The sequence below is a fragment of the Siniperca chuatsi genome, linkage group LG22 (assembly GCF_020085105.1).
Source record: "Siniperca chuatsi isolate FFG_IHB_CAS linkage group LG22, ASM2008510v1, whole genome shotgun sequence".
NCBI lineage: Eukaryota > Metazoa > Chordata > Actinopteri > Centrarchiformes > Sinipercidae > Siniperca > Siniperca chuatsi.
The window spans coordinates 528,144-554,021 of NC_058063.1; the positions used below are offsets into that span (position 1 = coordinate 528,144).

The following is a 25,878-nucleotide window of genomic DNA, read 5'->3' on the forward strand; positions in this document are numbered from 1 at the left end:
TCCGTTGACTGACAGGACCACTTTTGCACATGTGCAGAACGAATCGGGCATCCGGTACGGATCTGGCACTGATTAGAAGCAACGTCACATCTGATTTCTACAATGTTGGCGAAAACAGTTTCGGATGAAGGGTCATCTTTTATGGATCCCCTTAAAGGGCTTTTGTTGACATATTTTATGCCCGAATCATGTTACGACGAGTTCTTAATCAATTTGAATTTTTTGGATGGTAAGTAGCTCATTTTAGCTGAATACCGGTAGCTCAACGGTCGAAATGGCACTTGAAAATTGTATCACTCAATGTGTAAGTTCACGCTGATAATAAACTAGCTGCATTTATTTTATGTAGATTCCACTTTAGGTTTAAAACGAGGAGATAGCCTGGGCTTTCTGGTCATCGTGGTGGTCTTTTTGTCTATAAACGCCAAATTCAAACTGCTTAGCCTTAATTCAAAATGTAAGTTATGTAAAATGAATTTGCATACAGACAAACCTAGTCACCTAATTTGAGAGAAGCAACCTGTCAACCTACAAAATACCTTCATAAACCTTTTGTTTATATGGAAACATGGGACATTTTGGCGTTTCATAAAGGTGCCTCAGAAAAGCAGGCCTTAATGTGAAAAGCCTGAACAAAGTGAACCAGAATCAGTTTGATTCGTAAAGCTGTCAAGTTAAGTCTGGTTTATTTCGTGACTTTGAAACACAGGCCTGAGACATCAAAAGCTGATCACATCAATTCACATTGAAGAAAAAGGACATGTTAAGAAAAAACTTCAATGTCCACGGCCACAGCGTAACATATTACAGCAAATATATACAAACCAATATATATCTGTGTATAGATGTATAAGCAGCAGCATAGTATTAAACAACTCTGACTGTGAAATAAGACCCCCGCCAGGTAATTTATTTTATATCATGTTTCTTACCGTGAGGCAACAGCCATGGGTCAAAATATTTTTTTTAATTGCAGTGCATTTAAAAGCGCATATGTTGAATGGAATACTGGCCAGATACTTTACACTGAAAAAGATATACCGAGATTTTAATTACGCAATTAAGGGTATCCCATGTCAATATGTGACGTAGACTTTATATAAACGGCAAACCAACTCTTGTTCACAGTGCAGCAATAAAGAGGAAGCTTCAGGGAGAAACTTTGGAGCAAACACTGTGTTTCAGTATGACAACTGATAACACTGGTTCAGCCTGAGGTGATGCTAAGCCTGAAAACTAGCCTGACTGAGTCCATTAGGTCAGACTTATTTAAACCACCTTTATGACACAGAACTTCCTGAAAATGACTGACATACTGAAATACGCCTTGTTTAACTGGTAATCTTGCTTTATGAAACACCTCTCAGAAGAGGTCGACCGATTAATAAGCGCTGATAGGTCGTTTTACAAACTATCGTTATCGGCGGAACTTAGCTCCCATAGTGGCCGACGGCTGCGCTGCCCCCACAAGTCATGCGCCTTTAAGCGCACCTGCCCCCTGCGTCATACACACATCCACCAGTCAATTCAGGCAATACCTGTATCTATGCCTGCGTTTTCAAATGGAGCTGACAGCATTGCACTAGCCGGCTACGGGAGGATCACTAAGCTGACTGACTGTATAATACACTGTGATGGACTTCGAATTCTTGTGTTTTCTTGTTTTCAGCTGGTGCCTTTTGAAATACCTGGTTGTTAGTGATGGTTAGGGGGCCATGTACTGAAAGACATGGGTCCTTTGTAGGGTTGACTGGTACATAACTAAAAAATATTATATTTTCTCAGACTTGCACACTGACTAGCACCCTGGCCCCCAGTGAAACCGCTGCAGTCTTGCAACCCATTATAATGTCAGGCTTCTCAACTGGAACTACTGACTTTGAGGGGAAAATAAAAGCTCAAATATAAAAATCGCTCCAACCTAAATTTAGTATGGTGAGTTTGATTGTTCAGTTCCAGATTATATATTTATTTAGGTATTTATTACTTTGACTTAGATGTTCATTTCAACAGTTATCTAGTTTCTAATAAAGTCAAAGATTTGCGGGGGGGATTTCGGCCGATTAATCAGGCTATCTGCTTTTTCCTGCTCCAAACTATCGTAATTATATCAGCCTTAAAAATCCACTATCGGCTGATCTCTAACCCTCAGGTCTACATCCAAAACCAGTTTACCGTGAACACGTGTTTTCACTGTGGCCTCACAGCAGGGGATAACTCAGGTGACCTGGGCGACCAGGGCCAACCTGTGATTAACCTTTAAATCAAGCTGTGTCCTGTTACAAAACTGATTGGCTCGAGACATTTCTGGTGGGGTCATACAGGCGACTAGATGTTAAATGCTTTTAAACGTGTCACTGTGTTCAGCTTTTGTAACTTCATGTGGTCAGGTTAGTTATCAACTATGGGGTTGGTGGTTTGATCTCCAGCGCCACAATTTGAAGAGTCCTTGAGCAAGACAAGCATGATGAGACTGAACGTCTACCACCAATGGTGTTTGTATGCACTTGGACTGGTGATGTAATCGTAGTATCTCACAGCATGGCTTGGCTATCCCAGCCATATGGGAAAAAGCCATCTGTGAAGTTTATCAGAGTTCAGGATGGAGTATATTATGAATCCTTATGACATAAATAGAAGTCTAGCAATATTTTATATTTTTTCATAGTCAGCAAATTCCCTGAGAAGAGCCAAACCAACAATGAATTGATTCCACTAACAAGTATTGTGTTTGTGTGTATCCGAAGCCTGATATATCTTAATCCGTTGTGTCATAGAGCTTTGTTGTCCAAAATTACTGTTGTCTTCAGTAGAAACCAATGGGCTTGGGCCTGAGTGTTACATACAGAGTAGGGACATCAGAAAGTATTGTGAAATGGACTAACACATTGTAGTTAATATAAATTACTAATTTTAATAATGTTCCACTTCTCTTTTGCTTGCAGACTCGTGTTTCTCTTCTGATCCTCTCCTGCTTTCTCTGATTGATCACTGATGATTTGGTGTGGGTGTGTGTTTGTATACTTTGATGTGATCTATGACATCCAGCTAATCTTTATTTTTCTATTTTGTTTCAGTACCATGTCTGAAGATTGTACTGAGCAAAGGCCTGGGGATCGGCATCATCCTGGGATCAGTAATGGGTAAACCTCACCTCTGCTTCTCTTTATAACTGTCTTCATTTGAACACCCCTTTCCACTGCATGCTCGACTCGCTCTTTTTTGGTTTTCCATTGTGGATAGTACCTGGTACTTTTTTTGGTACCTCCTCGGTTGAGGTTCCAAGCGAGCTGACCCAATACTAAAAGGTGATGTGAAAACACTGAAGACCAGTAATTGGTCAGAGAGAATCGTCACTAGAATCATCACTTACAGCGACCACAATTTTTTTTATTCACTCAACCCAGATTTTAAAAAATAGCAGCGCGCAAAACCACACCATGGTCAATTGACGAAGTACAGATGTTCCTCTGTTTGCTTGCTGATGAAAGGATCCAGCGAGAGGATGGATGAAGCAACGCGAAACAAGAAGGTCTACCAAGAAGTCTCTCAACTGTTGGCCGCACACGGCTACCAAAGGAATTTCCAACAGTGTAGGGAAAGGAAAAAAAATACTTTAAACATGACTACAGGAGTAGGTAGGTAGCTCTTTATTCATCCCAGAGGGGAAATTTGTCTCGAAACAGCAGATATATGTAGGGAATAGAAAATGAATAATAATGAATAGTCGTGTTAGGTTTGGGGGGGGGCAGGAGGAAAGAGAACATACAATAGAACAATGCAAATTTCACATTGAGTTTTAAAATAATAGTAGTGGTAGTAATATTAGGATTAATAAAATAATAATAGTAATCAGAATCAGAAATACTTTATTGATCACCGAAGGGAAACTCTTTGTTACAGCAGCTCGCCTTTACGTCAGTGCACACAGGAGAAAGTACTAGCAAAAAATATAATACAATACATTAAGTACCAGGTGGGTATTAGTATAAGATAAAATAAGTGTGAAGTACCAAGTGGGTTTACCGGTTGATAATACAGTATAATAATAATACAATGTAATAATATAAGTAATAAGCAGTGGTGCATGTACTGTCAAGTGTGGCTTATTGAGATTATTAAGATATTGCACAGCAGTAATGGAGGTATATAATATCAATATTTATAAATAGGAAAAACTAACATGGGAAAACTAAATATTGCACGGGAGTAGTACACAGAATATTGCACAATTATTCAAGTATGGCAGAGATGTAATGATCAATGCCCAGTTTAGTGACTTAGGGTCATTCAGACTAACACTTAGAGGGAGGAGTTAAAGAGTTTGATGGCCACAGGCAGGAATGACTTCCTGTGGCACTGTGTGGTGCTTTTTGGGGGGATGAGTCTTCCGCTGAAGGTACTCCTTTGTTTGACCAGCACGTCATAGAGTGGGTGGGAGACACTGTCCAAGATGGCACGTAGTTTGGCCAGCATCCTCCTCTCTGACACCACTGCCAGAGAGTCCAGCTCCACCCCCACAATGTCACTGGCCTTACGGATCAGTTTGTTGAGTCTGTTAGCGTCCGCTACCCTCAGCCTGCTGCCCCAGCATGCAACAGCATACAGGATAACACTGACCACCACAGACTCATAAAACATCTTCAGCATTGTCCGGCAGATGTTGAAGGACCTCAGCCTCCTCAGAAAACAGAGGCGGCTCTGGCCCTTCCTGTAAAGAGCTTGAGTGTTCTTAGCCCAGTCCAGTTTATTGTCCATGTGTACTCCCAGGTACTTGTAATCTTCTACAATTTCCACACTGGATGGAAACCGGGGTCACTGGTGCCTTGGCCCTTCGTAGGTCTACAACCAGCTCCTTAGACTTTGTCGCATTGAGCTGCAGATGGTTCTGCTCACACCATGAGACAAAGTTCCTCACCACAGCCCTGTACTCAGTCTCATCACCACCACTGATACATCCCACCACAGCAGAGTCATCAGAAAACTTCTGAAGGTGGCAGGACACCGTGTGGTGGCTGAAGTCCATGGTGTACATGGTGAAGAGGAAGGGAGAGAGGAGTGAGAGAGTGTCCCATAGGTGTCCTCTGACCATCTCCTCACTGTCCTTGTGGTCTCAGGCTGCCTTTTAACCAGAGGCACATAGCAGGGTTTGAAGTGAACCAGGTTGTGGTCTGACCTAATCAGGGAGGGGAGGGGGGGGAAGAGCTGTATGCGTCCTTAACGTTAGCATACAGCAGGTTCAGTGTCCTCTCCTCTCTAGTAGGACAACTCACATACTAAATTAGTCAGTGTTGTTGAAACACTGACATGGTTGAAGTCACCCGAGATTAATATCAGTGCACTTGGGTGTTGAGTCTGGAGTTGTGCTATGGTGGTGTGAATGGCGTTACACGCCGATGCCGGGTTAGCAGAGGGGGGGATGTAATGCGGCCAAATGGCTGATCTGCAGCGGTGCCCTGACCGAGTAGCAGGATAAGAAGTTCCATGGCGAAAAAAAGTACCAAAACACTTTCTACTCTCATTTTCGTAAAGAGCGTAGTTTAAATTATACTTACACACAAGTTACTCAAGTTTTGAAGAAAAAGGAAAGCTAGAAGTTGGAAAAAGTAAAACGACAAGACGGAGCTATGGCAACAGGCAGCATGCACGTTGGCGCATGCGCACTAGAACTGCAAGGTGTATTGATGAACGGGGTCTAAGCCCCTCAACACAAGTCATACCCCACGGAGACAATGCAAGTCGGACCTGCATTCCCATGCTTGCATTGCAAGTTGCAGGTGGAGATCAGCACAGAGATTGGAACATTAATTTCAAAGACAGTAGTGTGGAAAGATAATTTTAGCATATTATGATTTTGCAACAAACAACAAAAGCGCCACCTTGTGGCCCATTGGCGCTGAATTTTGCACAGATCTTCATGGAGGACGGGAAACTATTGGGCCAAGTTTCGAGTGAATTGGACAGACCTATGTGGAGATATAGATGTTAATTGATTTTTTTTTCCATATTTTGAGAAATATGGTGATGGATTTCTGAATTGACCATAGGTTGCAGTGCGGCAAACTTTTGTCACACAGCAGTCAATGTGCTGAAAATATTTCAGCTCTGTTGGACATACCGAGCTGTTCCAGTCTCTGTAATAGGATGTGATGGTCAATGATGTCGAACACAGCACTAAGATCTAACAAGACAAGTACAGAGATAAATCCATTGTCAGATGCATTTAAAAGGTCATTTGTCATTTTCACCATTGCTGTCATGATGCACTCTAAACCCTGACTGAAAATCCTCAAATAAACTATTGTTATTTAGAAAGTCACACAACTGGCAACTGCTTTCTCAAGGATCTTAGAAAGAAAGGGAAGGTTAGAGATAGGTCTATAGTTGGCTAAAACCCCAGGATCAAGAGTGGGCTTTTTAAGAAGCGGTTTTATTACAGCTACTTTAAAGGACTGTGGTACATAGCCTTTTAATAAAGACAGATTGATTATATCCAGCAAAGATGCGCCAATCAAAGGTAAAACGTCTTTAAGCAGCCTAGTTGGAATGGGGTCTAAGAGACTTAGGCTTAGATGAATTAATCGTCGAAGTCAGCTGAAGAAGGTTGACAGGAGCAAAGCAGCCAAAACACACATCAGGCTCTATAGCTATTTCTAAGGTTCTTGTGTTTGAAGACAAGTCGGCACCGGTTAAAGGCAGGACTTGATGAATTTTTTTTTTCTAATAGTTAAAATCTTATCATTAAAGAAGCTCATGAAGTCGTTGCTACTGAGAGCTATAGGAATACATGGTTCAATAGAGCTGTGATTCTCTGTCAGCCTGGCTACAGTGCTGAAAAGAAACCTGGGGTTGTTTTTATTTTCCTCTATTAATGATAAGTAGTAAGCTGCTCTGGCATTACGGAGGGCCTTCCTATATGTTTTAAGACTATCTTGCCAGACTAAACGGGATTCTTCCAGGTTGTTGGAACGCCATTTCCTTTCAAGTTTTCGTGATGTTTGCTTTAATTTGCGGGTTTGGGGGTTATACCATGGAGCTAACCTTCTTTGTTTTATTATCTTCTTTTTTAGAGGAGCAATAGAATCGAGTGTTGTTCGCAGTGAGCCTGCGGCGCTATCGACTAGATGGTCAATTTGGGAGGGGCTGAAATTAATATAGGAGTCCTCTGTTATATTGAGACATAACATTGAATTAAATGCAGATGGGATCACTTCCTTGAATCTAGCCACAGCAATATCAGATCGACATCTAGAGTAAGAATCTTTGCCTAATGGTGTGTAGTCCAGTAATAGCAGTTCAAAAGTCATTAAATAATGGTCCGATAAAGAAGGATTCTATGGAAAGACTATTAAATGTTCAATTTCAATGCCATATACCAGAACAAGGTCGAGGGTGTGGTTAAAACAGTGAGTGGCTTCATGTACACTCTGACAAAAGCCAATTGAATCTAATGAGATAAACGCAGTACTAAGGCTATCATTTTCAACGTCCACATGAATATTGAAATCACCTACAATAACCACTTTATCTGTTTTAAGGACTAAACTTGATAAAAACTCTTAGAATTCAGATAAAAACGCAGAATAAGGACCAGGAGGGGTACATTATAACAAATAGAATTGGGTGTTGTATTTTCCGGGTTGGGTGAGAAAGACTAAGGACAAGGCTTTCGATTGAGTTATAATTTAGTTTAGATTTAGGGTTGATTAACAGGCTTGAGTCGAAGATGGCTGCAACTCCACCTCCTTGGCCGGTGCCTCGAGGAATGTAAGTATTAATATGACTGGGCGGAGTAGATTCATTTAGGCTAACATATTCTTCATGACCCAGCTAGGTTTCAGTAAGACAAAATGAGTCAATATAATACTCTGATATTAAAATATTCTCTAGTACAGATTTAGATGACAGAGATCTGATGTTTAAGAGTCCACATTTAATTCGCCTATTTTGTTGCTATTTCAGCGTTTTTGTTTGTTTTTTATTTATAACTCCTCTTCTGTTAACTTTAGATTTGATTCATTTAAGTGAATAATAATTTTGTGAATAATAATCTTACTGTATTTACGTTTATCCTTAGCCAGCAGTTTTAAATTCAATTCAACGTCGTCTGCTCTGGCCCCAGGAATACATTTGACTATGGTCGTTTGTGTCGCTAACTGCACGTTTCTCAAAATAGACCTGCCAATAATTGGTTTCTCAGCGGGTGTGTCGCTGAGTGGGGAGAACTTGTTAGAAACATGAACAGGTTGGTGGTGAACAGTGGGCTTCTGCTTAGGGCTGTGCTTCCTTCGGACAGTCACCCAGCCTCCCTGGTTAACGGCTAACAGGAGCTACCTCTGGTCGGTCCACACCGGCTACTGGTGGCTGGCTAACTACAGCAGCAATGGTTGAGTTCCCATGGTGCGGAACCGCTTTTCCAACGCTACAAATAAACTACATTTATTACATGTACTATTATCACTAAAGGAGGCAGAGGAATAGCTAAACATTTGACACACCGAGCAAGAGAGAGCAAGAGAGGGAGAGAGAGAAGCCATCACTAGCTGCTAAGCTAAAAAACGGTAGCTAGCAAAACTGTATAGTGTGTAAACTGTGGGATTAGCAAGAAAGTCGTTAAAAGAAGGAGAGAGCTATAAGTGCTTGAGCAGAACTAGTGTAAGTTTATAGCAGATGGTTAATCACTATAATGAACAATTATTATTGAACGAAATTAACTGTGATGAGCTAGAGCAGCAGAAATATGCTAGTAGTAAAACACAAACACCGGTGACCGGAAATGACACAATACGCTTACCACAGCACTTCATCTTGAAGAACAACTTCTGTGTTCATTTCTGTATTTCGACCAATGATGACCACTTCAATCAATCAGTACCACATTTTATGCAACAACTGAGTTGTGTCCCTAGATCATGCACAATGAATTTCATATGAATCCATGCAGCAAATTACGAGATATAAACTTTTTGCAAGTACAGGCCCAAGTTTTGTGTTAATCGGACAAACCTATGTGGAGATATGACATCGCTTCCTGTTACACTAAACCCTATAGGAAGTTGTTCCTTTATAACTTGCATTTGGAGTATCAAAATTATTTTAATAACTTGATCACTAGGGTCCGTAGATTCCACATGCAAAATTCCGTGCATATCAGACTCATGGCCTAGGAGGAGTTCGGAAATGTAGGTTTTACATATTTCGCAATCTTGCCCCCAAAAAATATAGGTGGAAATGGATGTGCTCTATATCATGAGGTGCAGCTCAATTCAGGGAACGCGTGCATGTAAGGTTTTCAACTGTGCGGCGTACTATGGAGTTACGCCAAAACGCGTTTACCTTGATTATAGCGCCACCTACTGGTGTACATGTCATTTTTGGTGTCTGAGGTTTGTGTACTAGTCTATATGTCCCCTGTGAATTTCACTTGCATAACTCTTACGGTGTAGGCTGCACTACCACTTTTACCAACGGAGGAAAAAAAATCTGAGCAATTTCAGTAGGTTTCCCAGCACCACTGGTACTGGGCACCACTGCAGGCACATGGGGGCACAAGGTGGATTGCAATCAGAGATCCAGACTCTACGGCTCTGGCAGCAGAAATAGGCCTACCTGCTGAAAGTGACAGAAGGAGAAAGCACAAAACTACGGGAGAGAGATGTTGAGTTAGCAACATGCATTAATGAGATAAGAATGCGTACAGATGGAGATGTTTATGCTTGTTGAACAGGTGTATTGATAAAGTATTGGCGTTTTATTGCACATACATTAACGAGTGTAGTTGTCGTCAACTCAAGGTTTCTTTAGTTTATTTATATGATTTCAACATGTATTTGTTTTTGTTCTTCACAATGTAGCATTGTCAGGGAAAAATAGGGTGCGTCCCCTGGACGCGTCGATAGTGAGTTTACTGTGTCCTTTCGGATTTTAATGCGTCAGAGACACAGGACGCTTACCTAGCAACATCACTGAGGATTCATTGTTAACTTGTACAAACTGAGATCGATCTGATAGATAGGATTTAAACCAGCTTACTGCGGTTCCTTTTAATGCCAATTAAATGTTCCAGTCTCTGTAATAGGATGTGATGGTTAATGGTGTCGAAGGCTTCCTAGGTCAAAGGTCGAAGTGGGCTTCCTAAGAAGCGGTTTAATTACAGCTATTTTAAAAGACGGGGGAAAATAGCCTGTTAATAAAGACAGATTGATCATATCTTGTAAAGAAGTGCTAACTAAGGGTAAGAAGCTGGGATAGGGTCTAAGAGAGAAGTTGATGGCTTCTCGTTGAAGATGATGTCGCAGCAGTTCATGCGGCGCCACTATGACAATCAGCTAAGAATTCCGCTTACGTTGAGGGGCTACTATCTGAAGTGGAAAATGAAGTAGAGAAAAGTACCTGGTACCAAAAGCGAGTAGAGCCGAGCCGTACCATGCAGTGGAAACACTACTTTAGGTTTTGTCTAAATTTTATTTAAATTTTAATAAAATTTTAGTCATTATTGATTTTTGTCTAGGTTTAGTCAGTGAAAACTAAAGACAAGTTTAGGTCAATGAAAAGTATATATTTTCATCACGTTGAAAAGGTTTCAGTCGTAGTCATCTGGACACTGTTTTCAGAATCAAGACGTTTCGGCTCCCATCCGGAAGTCATTCTCAATTGTGGAAATGGTCTGAGAACTCAGACCATTTCCGTCTTGATTCTGAAAACAGTGTCCAGATGACTACGACTGAAACCTTTTCTACAATGGAACACTCCTGGATGAATGAGGGACTACACCGTCTTTCATCATGTTGTTTTATGCTAATCATCAGCAGCTTTACAGTTGTAATTGTGCTGTAGTATATTTTTGCTGACGATATTTCAACAGCAGTCTAAAAGTGGTGATGCAATAATATTACTGAAACAAAAATGAAAGGTCCAGTTATTTTTTTATTATCTTTTCAACCTTTATTTATTCAAGGAAGTTTCACTGAGAGCCCAGCTCTCTTTTGCAGTAAAGCCCTCACACAGTTCCACACCTTCACACCTGGAAGCCCAGTACAACTACAGCCTTGCTCAAGGGCACTTTAGTGGTGGTAATGAGGGATGGGCAAGTGCTGATATTTCACTTTCCCCAACCAGATTTATCCTGCAGGTTGGGTGATCGAACTGGTGGCCTTTCGGTAACAAGCCCGCTTCTCTATCAAGTAAAGAAAATCGAATCTAAGCCATATGATGCCATTACACACTGTTGGTGTTGGTTCATTACAATGTGACTGAAACATGCATTTTGATTCTGCTTATTGATTCCTAAAGTTTGGACTTTTGGACTGCTTTTCCTGCCTATCCTGCCGGGTACACGTGCAACACAAACAACGAAATGTGTCCATAGCACTGCGTATCCAAAACTGTCAAATACTGAAAGCTGACATTGAATATCTCAGATTCATAATCTGATTTACTTATTCTTTAATCAGATAGTTCCTAATTTAAATCCAAATTGGCCAGGTTTAGACTGTATTTAGACAAATTTCTTGTGTACCTGTGTTTAGACGACATTCACCATTTGAGAACTGGCTTCTTTAGAATTTTGTTGAAAAATATGTTTGTATTTCTCAAAGTAGGATATTAAAAAATGTATTGTTTTGGTATCAGTACTCAGGTATCGTATCGGCATTGGTATTAATCAGCTTCAAAGTCCAACTCAAATAAATGTGTAAAATAGTCAACATTCAACCTGTGCATTTGTATTTTTGTGCAAGCTTTTAGAAAATTTTGTTTAATAAAATGGATGGGTGAACAAAATACTCAAAAAAATACTTGGCTATTTATAAGTCAGCCAAACGGTGGGTTTTGATTGTTGTTTATTACAGAAATTATATGAAATGTTGAATGTTTTTTTGATACCTGCACCTGTTTACCATGACTTTCCTTCCTCCTTCTTCACAGTGAAGCTGCCTCAGATCATAAAGCTAATGGGAGCAAAGAGCGCTGAGGGGCTGAGCTTCAAGTCTGTGCTGCTGGAGCTGCTGGCCATCACAGGAACAATGGCCTACAGTATCGCCAACAAGTACCCTTTCAGGTTGGGCCATATTCAAATCAACTCTGTGAAGTCGAAATGTACATGGAGCACTCTGACTTCAACAATTCTACTGTTGTAATCACTGTATAACTGCACTGTATGTTGATTTAGATGAAGTTCTCCACCTTTTTGTTTCATATTGAGTAACGTCCTGAATGTTAACTCAGTGCCTGGGGCGAGGCTCTGTTCCTCATGCTGCAGACAGTCACCATTGGCTTCCTCATTCAGCACTATGGAGGAAGAAGCAGCAGAGGTAAGACTTGCAAGCACACTCAACAATCGCTCATAGTCAAAATTAAAGCTTCTTTTTTTTTTTTTCTTTTTTTTTTTTCATGCATGCCCCTGCTACTCTACCGGACAACCGGGAGGGAGGGAGGTGGGGCCCACAGCTGACAAAAGCTTGGAACAATGGCTGACTTTCAATAGATCGCAGTGAGGGACATGCTCTGCTACGTACGAAACAATGACCCAGAATCAGGTTGTCAGCAAGTGATTTAACACCAGGTTCTCCACAAACATGCGGTGCGAGATAGGAGATTGGCGACCGCCATCCGGCCGCCCCCCAGCCCTGTCACGAATGGCTCTACTCATGACCAAAGCCAGTTATCCGGGGCCAACCGAAGATCTGCGGTGCTATGTTATCGGAAAGTCTAGGCGGGATTCTGACTGAGGTGTTCAGTCATAATCCCATAGATGGTAGCTTCGCACCATTGGCTCCTCAGCCAAGCACATACATCAAATGTCTAGACCAATACTGATATCAACTTTTGATCCCCCTTATTTGGTTATCGAAGATTTGTGGCATAGATAAGTACTGAAACAATGACCTGAATTATCAAAGATGACAATACCAGACACAAACACACCAGCAAGTCCACCTCTGAATGGCTGAAGAAGAACAAAATGAAGACTTTGGAGTAGCCTAGTCAAAGTCCTGACCTGAATCCTATTGAGATGCTGTGGCATGACCTTAAAAGGGCAGTTCATGCTCGAAAACCCTCCAATGTGGCTGAATTACAACAATTCTGCAAAGATGAGTAATATTTAAATTTGTTTGATGATCTGAAACATTTAAGTGTGACAAACATGCAAAAAAAAAGTCAGGAAGGGGGCAAACTTTTTCACCCCACTGTATATCCTGATTTAAACGCAGACAATCATATATATCAATATTTGCTTGGAAAAGCCCCCAAATGAAGATATTTGAACTCAAAAACATTGCAACATGTGGCACATGTGTAAAGCATTGAATAGAAATGGTGGCATTAGAAATCAATTGTTTTATTTCCAAATCTTTTTCCAAATACGTCTTTTTTTCATTTAACATAAGCCATTGTGTGCGAACGGCTAATGCTACTTTAATATGTTGGGAGATATAGAGATATACAGAGATCAGCAGCTAGTGATTAAAAAAACGCACCCAGTATTTTGAAAGCGGGGCACATTTCGGACTTTATGAACTTACTGGGAAGCACGAACTGGACAAGACACACGCTGTGTGTAAAATCTGCTTCACAAATATTAAATACTTTGGTAATACAACAAATTTCAGGAATCACTTTAGCCGCTTTCACCCTGAGTTAACATTTCCAACAATAAAGAATACAGATTAGCCCAGCTAATCAGCAAAGAATTTAGGAGGCACTGTCAACTTTGCCATCCAACTCTGAGGGAAGAAAATCACCCAATCTGTGGCAGCTTTCATAGCTAATCTACAGCGTTATTTGGTCGTAAAGAATCCTGGGTTTTGCCACCTGCTGAAGACCCTGGAGCCACGGTATATCTATATACACTACACTATATAAACTACTTAGCAGTTTGATGCTATTTAGTATTTACTGTTGCAGTCCTGTTGTCTGCTGTTTTCAGAGTCATGTTTGTGATGTTTGCCACATTCAGGAAGTGCCCTGTCTTAGAGCTGCAATGTGAAAACCTTTTTGTAGATCACAGCACACTTGTAATGCACTGCAGAAGTTTGAATGTTTATGTACTGAGGTGGGTCACACAGATACTGGTATTGTATATTGTATACTGTGTTAGTCTGATTCTTGAAAGTACTTTCTAAATAAAAAGGGAATACAGATTTATCTGACAGCTTTTATTAATTGATGAAAGAGGGGCCATGTGCAATAATACAGACAATTGAGGATGCAAAACATTAAGATGCATCGAGAATTGTTGTGCATTCGAATCGTTGACAGGTAAATCGTAATAGAATCGCGAGGCCAGTGAATAGTCACACCTCTACAACCCACCCCATGTGAATTGTAATATTGTGAAATAAAACTGAACCAAAACCCAGAAAGACTCAAACCTGGATTCAGTCTAAAGGAAATCCTTTATTGGTCTGACATTGGCCCTCAGATCAGCACCAGTGTTTGTTTCTTCTCTCCCAGGTCTCCTCTTTCTGGGTGTGTATTTTGGCCTGCTGTTCCTCCTGCTGTCTCCAGTCACTCCCATATCAGTGGTTACCTCCATGCAAGCCTCTAACATGCCGGCCATCATCATCGGCAGGGTAGGCTAAGACAACACAAGTCTAATACATAATAATGTAATGCTTGTATTTTTCATATCATCTTTGATGGCAGTGAAAAGTCTGTATAAAAATGTATTATTAAAATTGAAACATTTTATGATGTTAACCAATGAGTGGTTAACTATTTTTCAGTCTGTTTGTCAGTATCGTGTTCTTGTGTTTTATAACTGTTGACTTTTTTTAGTATGAATTAGGTTGATTTTTTTGTCATTAGGTTCCAATTAGTTAGTCCAAAGTTCAAATCTGTGTCGTCTGGAACAAGTCACATGGTGTGGGCCTAACCCACTGTGCTGGCTGTCGCAATTTGCATTAAAATGTACTCCCCTTCAGAGTCATAACTCAGTCAAATCAGAACAGACATACATCATACATACACTGCTGGAATCAGGAGAACCCACTCTTTGCAGTGAATTTATATCTTCAGAGTTCATCTGCTTAGAAATCATATGAAAAAGACTGTAATCCCTGTAACTTAACTTTAACTTGAGATCTAGCCTTGTAATCATGGTGTTAAGATGTTATCATCAGTATTAACAGTAATCCAGTGATTGTTGTCTGTTTCCATGGTTACTGGACAAACAGGGACTAATGCAGAATGACTTTTCATGTTGCAGATTAACCGAAATGTAAAATATATATGTATACTAAAAAGAAAGAAGAACACTTTTCTAACAAAGAAAAGTCATTAATTCACATGCGCAAACACACACAACACAGGAGAGACTGACAGTGTGTGTGGTTGTCTCAGCTGATCCAGGCAGCCTCTAACTTCCGTAATGGGCATACTGGCCAGCTGTCTGCTGTCTCTGTCTTCCTGCTGTTTGTTGGATCCCTCGCCCGCATCTTCACCTCACTACAGGTAAGAGGACTCTGTGTGTGTGTGTCCGTCTATAATATGACTGACTGATAACATTTTAGAAATGATCAGTGCTATTCTTCATGTACTGCATGTATACATATATAATAAATATAGGAACCCTCCCACACACTCCACATGAACATAAATTTGGTGTAGTCTGAACCTTGTACCACAGAGCAGAAAAGATATCAACAAACAACCAGGGAACAGCTCCACATCTAGCTCTAACTGGCTTTTAACAGTTTTATTTGATAAAGCCTGAAGATCTGTGAGATGGAAACATTGCGTACAAAACATTACAATGAGTGGAGAAACATAACAAATGCAGATGCTTCCACACAGGTGCACCGCATGGTACAATTAAGCAGTTAACATCCAGTCATGCTCTGTGGCATGTATAAAAATATAAAAAGACCCAGTTGAAGTTGATTCTGTTTTTGTATCAAGAGGGCAAGAGGAAAACATCTAAGTGACTTTGAAAGAGGGTTCATTGTTGAGGGACGGATGGCAGGAGCTTCAGTCAGAGACTGCTCAACTGGCTAGTGTTTCAATAGGAACAATGAATAAAGTGACATCTGAATTTAGATCTATGGGAAAGACATCAGTAAACAGGGTTGGAAATTGTGGTCGGCAGCGCACATTTGATGGCCATGATGCTCGTGCATTAGCGCGATATCTAAGGAAAAACAGAAGAGCAACTCTTCTTCTCTTCTCCTCAGGTGACTGAGAATGTCAATGAAGGACATGATCAGACTGTCAGGAAGAACAGTATGTCAACAATTACATAGGGATATTATAGTAGTGTTGCAGTGCATAAACCCCTCATTACAAAGATGAATGCACATTTGAGTTCAGTGGTGCAAAAACCATAGGCACTGGTCTACAGAGATGTGGGAAAAAAAGTGATATGGTCAGATGAGTCATCCAGGGTTTACTTTAGCCAGCATATGCTGTTTTTTTGACAGTATCACGTGTAGTTGTCCGGCACATGAAAATATTGTAATAAACTTCAGTTGTTAAAGAGTTTAAAAGGTAGTGTAAAACTGCCACCACCTTTGTTAACCTGGTTTGGCCCGGCAAGGGAATATTCACCACACAAGCATGTGGTACGAAAATGTTTAGCTTTTATTGAAAATATATTAATTAAAAACCACAAGCACAAAACAATTAGATTGAACTTTGTCATTACACATGTACAAGTGCAAGGCAATGAAATGCAGTTTAGGTCTAACCAGAAGGGCAATAAGCAAGTGCAGGATATAAAACATGTGCATAAATGCAGGATAGAGCAATATTATGAAAATATTTTACAAGTGGTACTATGGACATTATATACAGATGGCATTATTATAAACAGAAGGCCCCCAAAAGGTCAACCCCAAATAGGCACAGGTGGTCACCCTGCAACGTGTGAATGCGATATGTAGTGTGTGAAGTGCTTTGAGTGGTCGGAAGACTAGAAAGGCGCTATACAAGTACAGTCCATTTACTATTTACACACCATGGGAAAACCATTGGACACAATTGGAACTGTATCGAATGCACAGCAACCACTACACTGCACACTAATGAAACACAGTATCACAAGGCATGTCAATCAGTAAGGACCACTCCAAACTGTAGACAGGTCAGAACCATTTCTACCAATAGGGGGAAGCAGAGGACCTCCACCAGGGTTGCTTCTGCAGAGTGTCAAATTACTAAAATCTATTTTAAAGATAAATCACATATAGAACAAGACAGAAAAAGTCATAATAAGACAATATATTAAACATGAAAGTGTTTCAGACTTATCTCGCCCCAGTCTGGCGTCAAGACTCCCCCATGGGGCCTATATGCTCTGTTCACAAAGTTTGTGAAGAATTCATTCCGCTGACTACTTTTAAAAAAATATAATTTCTGTTTTTGTGTTGTGCTGTTTAAATGTAGGCTATTACCGTAAAACTTCAATTAAAAGCCGAGCCCAAATTAAATGCCAAGTCCCTTGTACGGGTTCCTTGTCCCTGGTGTGGCCACACGTTTTGACAAATAAACGCAGGCGCTCTCTCTCTTCAATGTGATTCAATGCAAGACAAACAAAAACAATACAGGTGTATACTGATAAAAGAATAAAATAAAGAAACCTTTTTTGTTTAAAAAAGGAGATGGTGGAGGAGATGGTAAGTACAAGTATATTTATTTTATCTGTCTATATATCTCTGTCCTACTGGTTGTCTCTTTTGTTGTGGCGGGAAGTGACATATTTAGCACATTTTTTCTTTTCCCCCAGAAGGAGGGGTAATTTCTCCCTTTGTGAATTCGGGACAGTTGTTTTAAAATTTTGGAAAGAATTCCTCCCTAATACTGTATTTTTGACATTTTGTTAGAACATGTAATTGTGTCTCTACAGCTCCCTCATCACAATGACAGCACATCCTGTCCTCTCTGGATAGCCAGGTCTCCTGCCCTTCTCTATTGCCAGACTATGGTCACTCAGTTACTGTGGTTAGGTGGTCTGCCACAGTATACTGTCTGTTTAGGACCAAATATGTTTCTAGTTTGTGTTGAGTGTGTAATATCCTTCTAATAGGTGAGGTATTTTTCTTTAGCTATAATTTGGTTAGGTCTAATCTTCTGAGTGATCATGTAACTGCCCCTGGCTGGGGTTTGTGACATCAGAAGGTGAAAGGTCAGACAGCCTCAGACCCAGTTTGCTGAGAGGACTCCTTTCTGTGTTCAACTCTTGGTAGGCAAGGGCTTTATAATGGTAACAGGCAGGGTCACTCTTTTTAATATGGCTCCATCCAGAATTTGTTAGATCTTAGAAGTAAAGGATATTGGCCTAATTCAGCTCTGCATGTAGAGTTTGGGGTTTTCCTTTGTACCCACAGAATATGTTTTTGCAGAACTCTGTATGCAGGGTTTCAATTGGATTTTTGTCCCATTTTGCACAATCATTTTGTAGTAAGGGGCCCCATACCTCACTGCCATACAATGCAATCAATTCTATAACTGGTTTAAATATTTTGAGCAATGTACTGACTGGAATTTGGATTTGAACTGAACACTTGATGGCATCGAAAGCCCTTTTTGCCTGCTCTTTGAGTTCCTTCACAGCAGAGCAGAAGTTTCCTGTGGAACGAAGTTGTAAACCTAAGTATAGGTATTTGTTTTATTTGGGTCCCACCTATTTTAAATGTTGGGTCATTTCTCTGTAACCTTAATCTTTTTTGGAAGGTAATCATTTTGGTCTTCTTCATGTTAACTGTCAGGGCCAAGGTCTGACAGTACTGATGGAGAAGGTCCAGGCTCTGCTGAAGACCTTTAGTAGGAGACAGCGTGACAAGGTCATTTGTATGAAACAGACACTTAATTTCTGTGTCTTGAAGAGTGAGACCAGGTGCTGGTGATTATTCTAATAACAATGCCAGTTCATTGATATTCATTAATTTATATTAGTTTATTAATATAAATATTTAAGAGGGGCTGAGGTTGCAGCCTTGGTTCACCCCCTCTACCCAAGTCTGTGTTTATCTCCAATTTTGACAGTCAATTTTCATATATTGATTTAATTACAACAAATGACTTCCCCCCTATACCACTTTCTATTAGTTTAAAAAGTAATCCCTCATGCCAGACTGAATCAAAAGCTTGTTGGAAATCAACAAAGCATGCATGAATTCTGTCTTAATTTTGATTTACATATTTATCAATTAGTGTGTGTAGGGTGAAAATGTGGTCAGCAGTTCTATAATTCAAAAGGAATCCAATCTGACTTTTGCTTTAGACAATTTGCTCAATGAGGAAGTCTATCTGAACATGTAATGTATGTGGACTGTTCGCGGAGAGGATGTGCGGTGGAATGTATCTTTTAACTGGCTACACGCTGCTGGCTGCAACGCGCATACGGCGTAGAGTGTAAAGTCATAGGCAAATCAAGATGGTGAGCTTTTCCTTTTGGGACTGGGATTGTGTCTTTTTTGTCAGTTTTTGGACCCAGCACAGCGCTGTTAAACTTCAACCTTTTCACCGAGTTTGTGTAATATGGGTAAGTTAACATCTACAGATTACAGTACATTAATTATTTAGGGGATGAAGTTACATAGCAACCGCCAGTTGGCACTAACGTAGGCAAAACCTGAAAACACCTGTTTGATACAAAGTAGCCGATATACAGCATGGCTACTTTTTAAAGATAATTATAAATTGTCAGGAAATATTGATTTGAAATTAGCGTATTTCTTTAACTTGTTGTTGGCGTTACAGAAACTAGCAAACAACCTAGTTGCCTATATCAACTGTCAGTGAAATCATTCAGCTAGTAAGTCTAACTGAATTCCAGCTAACATTAGATTCATATTTCGTGTAGCCAACACATTTTTATCTGGGCAAATTTGGGTGCATCACATCAACCAATGCAGGAGACAACAAGTTGCTTTTTATCAACTGGTTGCAGAGCTGCAGTTTCAAGGTGAGCTTTACCGCAGATACTTCAGGATGACTCCACAGCAAATGGACCATGTCCTCGACCATCGTAAGCACTGAACTTCAGAGGCAAAATGCAAACTTCTGGGAATCCATTGAACCTAAACAACGGCCTGCTGTAACACTGAGGTAACTGCCTTATTTCACTTGCTTTTAAAATGTTTGTAGTTTTAGGTTTTAAGGCAATTAAGTACGTATTTAACTAAATGTCATTTAATAGCTATACTTAATTTAGAATATTTTGAACAGTAAGTTAATTAAACCAAATATAAAGTATAGTATACAATAAATATAACCAAAGTAGTCATTACATCAAACATCAATTACCTTTTAAAAAAAATAAATAAATAAAACCAAACAATTTATGTACCACCATTAGTGGGGTAAAAGACAAAAAGTTGCAATTAGCCTTAACAATGCATTGTAATATATCCAATGTAGCCTATTCTACAGGTCAGTGAAGTGAGCAGCAGTGTCGCCATTTTCTCCCTAAGCCTCCTGACTTCTTGCTCTGTTCATATATTGAGTCATTTGCATTGGAATGGATGGGGTTTGATGTATGGGGATGAAAGCCTTTGGGTGTGGTGGTATGGCTGCTGATCCCACTGCCTTATCATTGGACCCTGGCCCTGAGGAGTGAAGGAAGCCTGTGTTTGCAGTTGTGCTTGGTCCAGGTCAGAAACACACTGTAATGTTTCCAGCAAGGCATGTCTGGCCCGTAACTTTCCCCTCACACTTAGTTTATTAAGCATAGGCACCAGGCTGAGGGCAAAATAATACATTTCGTCCTCTTCTTGTGGCACATGTGGTCGTGCCGGAGGACCTGGACCAAAGCTAGCATCTCGTGTAGAAGGGCCAGAGGTTCTAACCCTGGGTCTAGTGGTGCATCCTTGTCCCTCAAAGCCTCGAGTTGAATCCCTTGACTGGCTTTGTCCCCCACTGCAGGAGGTTTCAGGTTTGGATTCTTGCTGGCAATGGGCAGTTATGGGCCTACAGTACATCTTCTGAGTCCATACCACCACTCAAATCGATAGCTTCCCAGGAGTCATCTGTGGCACAAATATTATCCAGGCTGCTTCTTGAGCTAAGAGATTAATTAAATATATAATGTGCAATGAATTAAATTTAATAGGGGATGTTATGTCAAATTTATTTATATTTTATATTAATGAATCTATTTCAGTCAGTGGAAATGTATGTTGATTCACAACAAATATAAATAGAAGTATTTCAGTATTTTTAACTAGAACTAGTAGAATATGTAAAATAGTGTGCACATCCAACCTCAGTATAGGTGTAGGATACAACCACAAGTTACTTAAAGTAGAAAACGAGCGTACACTGAAATCAAACCTTGTGTGCAATGTTTTGACAGTGAGACATTTCGTCAGGCGAACTCAACTTTGCCTGACGATGCACAAATAAATACTGTAGAAGATGTGATTTTAAATGGTCAGTCATTGGTCTCATTTCAGTGTTTGCAAACTTACCTTCTCGGCTGTACATGGGGTAGGAGGAATGACATAACGAGTGTGCACCTGCCATCAGTGTGTGAATGGGGTGAATGTGATATGTAGTGTGAAGCACTATATATAGTGAATATAGTTAATTTACCCTTGGGATCCTCCTGCTCATCCACTCTTGGGTTTTGTTTTTTTGTTCCTCGCCAACTGATCTCTTAAATATTTCCGTTTTTGACAGTCCTCAACTGTTTTGTCCTCAACTGAGACAAAAAAGTTGATCAGTTTAAACACAAATTTAAAAAAGCAATAATCATTTATATGTATACATTATTTAACAATTTGTCACTTTTTTCTACAGGTTCCTAGCTACTGGAGAGTCCTTCAGAAGCCTGGCTTTCTCATTTCCGTTGTTTTTGTTAGCACTTGTTGATGCAGATTACCGCTTCAGGATGATTCAGGTTTGGGATTTTGGCCAAACCAGTGATGAGTATATGAATTTATAACAAATATATATTTATGTCAATGTTGAAATGTCAGTGCTGACCGCTGTCACTTTGGCACACTCTTATTCAAGGCTGCCATTAGAAACTCTGAATAGTTTATTTAATAGTGTTGATTATTTGTTTGTTATTGTTGTTTGCTTTAACAAATATATAAAAAATAAGAAAACTTTAATCCAAAGTAGTTACCATGTAATTTAATAAAGAATGTGTCAGCCAAACATTTTTTGTAAATATTAAAGCTTTCTTAATTGTTTACGAAGACAAGAATCATTTCATTTCAACTCTGTTTTTACTTGTCAAGAGAGAATGAGGAACAAGAATATGAAATGTCACTTAGCAAACAGTTTCAAGAAGCTACTTATTACTGAGTTAACATCCAGTTACAGTGGGTCTGAATAACTAAGAGTATGTGAGTGACTAAACAATTTTAGCCACTACTGGATGTTGTACTTAGCAATTCTTAAAAGTACAACGTTATATAGTGTTAATCAGTATTGAAATATAACTAAGTACATCTGCTCAAGTCATGAGTTTTGAGGTTATTTTATACTTCTGGTACAGTTCAGAGGCAAATATTGTACTTTGTACTCCACTATATTTATTTGATAACTAGTTTGCAGATTTATATTAATACTACAAAATATAATCAAAAATTAAATTATGATGTATGATTATAGGTTAAGATAAGACTTTATTAATCCCGGAAAATTCATGAGCAACCCAGTCATATATAAAGGAATTAAAATGAAACTCCACCTTTACCAGCTACAACATTAAAGTGATGTAAACATGAATTAATCAATAATTATAATCCAATAATATAATTAACTTTAAAGTAATTTAACTTTTGGTATATTTTGATATAAAATTTTAATACGTTTACTTAAGTAACATTTTGAATGCAGAACCTTGTAGTTACTTGCAGCATTGCTATCTTTACGTAAGTAAAAAATCTTTGTACTTCTTCCACCGCTGGTATTAATGTTTACAGGTGTATATGTATATATGTGTGTGTATATATGTGTGTATATATGTATATATGTGTATATGTATATATATATATATGTGTGTATATATGTATATATGTGTATATGTATGTATATATATGTATATATATATATATATATATGTATATATATATATGTATATATATATATATATATATATGTATATGTATATATATATATATATATATATGTATATATATATATATGTGTATATATATATGTATACATATATATGTATATATATGTATATGTATATATATATATATATATATATATATGTATATGTGTGTATATGTGTGTATATATATATATATATATATATGTATATGTGTGTATATATGTGTATATATATGTATATGTATATATGTGTGTGTGTATATATATATGTATATATATGTATATATGTGTATATATATATATATGTATATATATATATATATATATATATATATATATATATATATATATATATATATATATATATATATATATATATATATATATATATATATATATATATATATATATATATATATATATATATATATGTATATATGTGTGTGTATATATATATATATATGTATATATGTGTGTGTATGTATATACTGATACCCGACATCACTCTCGCTCCTCTCCTGCTTCACGCCTCAAAAAGACACGCCACTCTCGCTCCTCTCCTGCTTCACGCCTCTCCTGAACCCGGCGTGTCTTAAAAAAAAGTTTAAAAAAGTGTAAAAGAAGAACATTTTAGAAATATACGATATTTTCTTATCAGCTTGTGTTCACATGTCACGCGTGTATATTGTTTTGAGCTATATTGTCTTCTTACAGGAAACTGGTGACTCACTGATGGCCCTCACCTACGTCATATCCTCAACTTGTAATGGTATCATCGCTCTGCAGGTTCTCTACTACTGGAACAGCTCCTCAGAACGCAAGAAGAAGAAGAAAAAGAAGAGAGAGTAGGCAAAGGACAGTCACTAAACTTCAATCATAGAGCACATAGAATACTTTTCTTTCCATATCCAACTTTAGACACTCTCGAAGAGGTGTCTTCAAAACTTGCGTCAAAATCTGCTGGACAAACACTTGACTTGGAAGTAAGGATGTGAACGTAACATCAGAGCAGATCATCCATGTAGGCCCAATGGCTTTATGAATTACAGTTACCTGGTTTTGATGGTGGGGTTTAGCTCTGAGCAGGGCTGCTAGGTACAGACACCCACTGTGCACTACACTGTTATTACATTCCACTTGATCCAGTTTTCCTTATTATAGTCAGGCTGTGTTCACACTGATGTGTTAAAATATTTGGAAATGGTTTGTGCACTTGGCTGTTGATTTTTCACATCCAGCGACTCTGATAACAATTCACATTATTTTGATTTTTTTCTCATGTTTTTTTATTTTATTTTTTTCGGGGGGGGAATTGGTTTTAAACATTTTTGACCTTGGATGCATGTAAAGAATGATTTGTTGTTTTATCATTTCACATAAACATAATTCCACACTAGCTCCTACAATTGTAAGGTCTATTCTATGGTCTATATTAGGTGACATTATGGGGTGACATCGTTGATGCTGCCATAAAGAGTCACGTTTGCAAATTTGTACAATATGATGCAAATTTCCACTTATTTGTAACACCTATGAAAGCTTCTGAAAGATTTATGTAACTATCACATTGCCAAATGGCACATAATGGTAAAACCCTAAATGAAGTGTCTAAAATTCAGGGTAATCAGACAACAGTTTCACCTCAGGTTTAAACAAGACTGTGGGTGTTTTCACACCTGTGCTTTTTAGTCCGGTTAAATCAGACTCTGGTTCGTTTTCCCCCTTGGTGCAATTCGTTTTGGCAGGTGTGAGCATGGTAATCGCACTCGGGTACGGACCAAAACAACCACATCAAGAGAGGACCCTTGAGAGGAGGTGGTCTCGGCCCAGTCCCAAGCGAACTCTGGAGCAGTTTTTGTGGTGGGAATGGGATCCGACCTCGATCCAACCCAACATATTACGCTTACCGAACACGTCTTCGGTTTAACATGTTGACATGTTAATGTACATACTCAATATAAGCTCCCTTGTTCTGCTCAGTTGTCTGAAGGCAGCACGTCGTCTTTGCAAAGTGTGAAGCAGTATAGTATTTTCAAGACATTTCCTCAAAGTCCATTTGGCATTCTGCTGGTATAGTTGTGTATAGTATATATCATTTAAATACAAATGCAATTACTGACTTAGCAGATAAACATTTTACTGGATGATAATTAGCATTTTTTTCAGTGCTTGTTAATGAATTCAAAAACGTCAAATTTGATCCGCAAACACTAGGTGTAAAGGGTTAAGTACCCCAAAATTATGGAGGAACAATGTAGTTTGCCTGTTTGTTGGTAATAAGGTCATTATGAAATAAAATCACATCAGATTTATTAAGTTGATGCAGAAGTCATGATTCCATCTTCACTGTAACGTCAAGATTTTTGCTCAGTTTTATGGTCAAACTGTACCATGTAATAGTAATAGAATAGGTATCCAGTAGTTAAATAATAACTACAGTATACATAATACAGAATAAATTACAGGGTACAGTATGTAGTAGTAAAAATCTGGATGGACTTTTCAGGGTAGATGGAGTGATGACTTATGCATCACTTAAAAAATCTGACCAGGACTCCAACTTCTGCAGTGTGAAGTTATTTTTACTCTTTGGTAACATTTTTGAGTAAGTAAAGGTAAGCGTATTGTCTCATTTCTGGTCACCGGTGTTTGTGTATTATCAGTAGCGTATTTTTGCTGCTCTAGCTCATCACAGTTAATTTTGTTTGATTATTAATTACAGTGACTAACTATCTGCTATACATTTAAACGTACACTAGTTCTTGTAAAAGCACTCATAGCTCTCCTTTCATCGACCTTCTCGTTAATCCCACAGTTTACATGCTATTCAGTTTTTCTAGCTACCATTATTTAGCTTAGCAGCTAGTAATG

At 38.8% G+C, this 25,878-nt stretch overlaps 1 protein-coding gene across 3 annotated transcripts; it reads left to right on the forward strand.

Moving 5' to 3' along the window:
* On the forward strand, positions 1 to 25,567 carry mpdu1b (mannose-P-dolichol utilization defect 1b). 3 transcript variants are annotated; one of them, XR_006376428.1, is made up of 9 exons: positions 1 to 229; positions 3,078 to 3,143; positions 11,926 to 12,058; positions 12,226 to 12,311; positions 14,455 to 14,573; positions 15,343 to 15,453; positions 19,889 to 20,046; positions 21,739 to 21,838; positions 23,722 to 23,837. XR_006376428.1 is itself a non-coding variant. In XM_044183214.1 (7 exons), exons 1-7 carry the CDS (start codon positions 103 to 105, stop codon positions 23,854 to 23,856), a joined length of 777 nt encoding a protein of 258 aa, XP_044039149.1. In that variant the 5' UTR covers positions 6 to 102; the 3' UTR covers positions 23,857 to 25,567. The 3 variants fall into 3 exon arrangements, 1 of the variants encoding a protein (XP_044039149.1); XR_006376429.1 differs by having other exon boundaries at positions 28 to 229; positions 15,343 to 20,046; XM_044183214.1 differs by lacking the exons at positions 19,889 to 20,046; positions 21,739 to 21,838 and having other exon boundaries at positions 6 to 229; positions 23,722 to 25,567.
* The last annotated feature ends 311 nt before the right edge of the window (positions 25,568 to 25,878 follow it).

Coding starts and splice junctions, on each gene's coding strand:
- mpdu1b (XM_044183214.1), top strand. CDS start 103: ATGTTGGCGAAAACAGTTTCGGATGAAGGGTCATCTTTTATGGATCCC. Junction 12,059..12,225: donor GCCAACAAGTACCCTTTCAG/GTTGGGCCATAT, acceptor ATGTTAACTCAG/TGCCTGGGGCGAGGCTCTGT. Junction 14,574..15,342: donor CGGCCATCATCATCGGCAGG/GTAGGCTAAGAC, acceptor TGGTTGTCTCAG/CTGATCCAGGCAGCCTCTAA.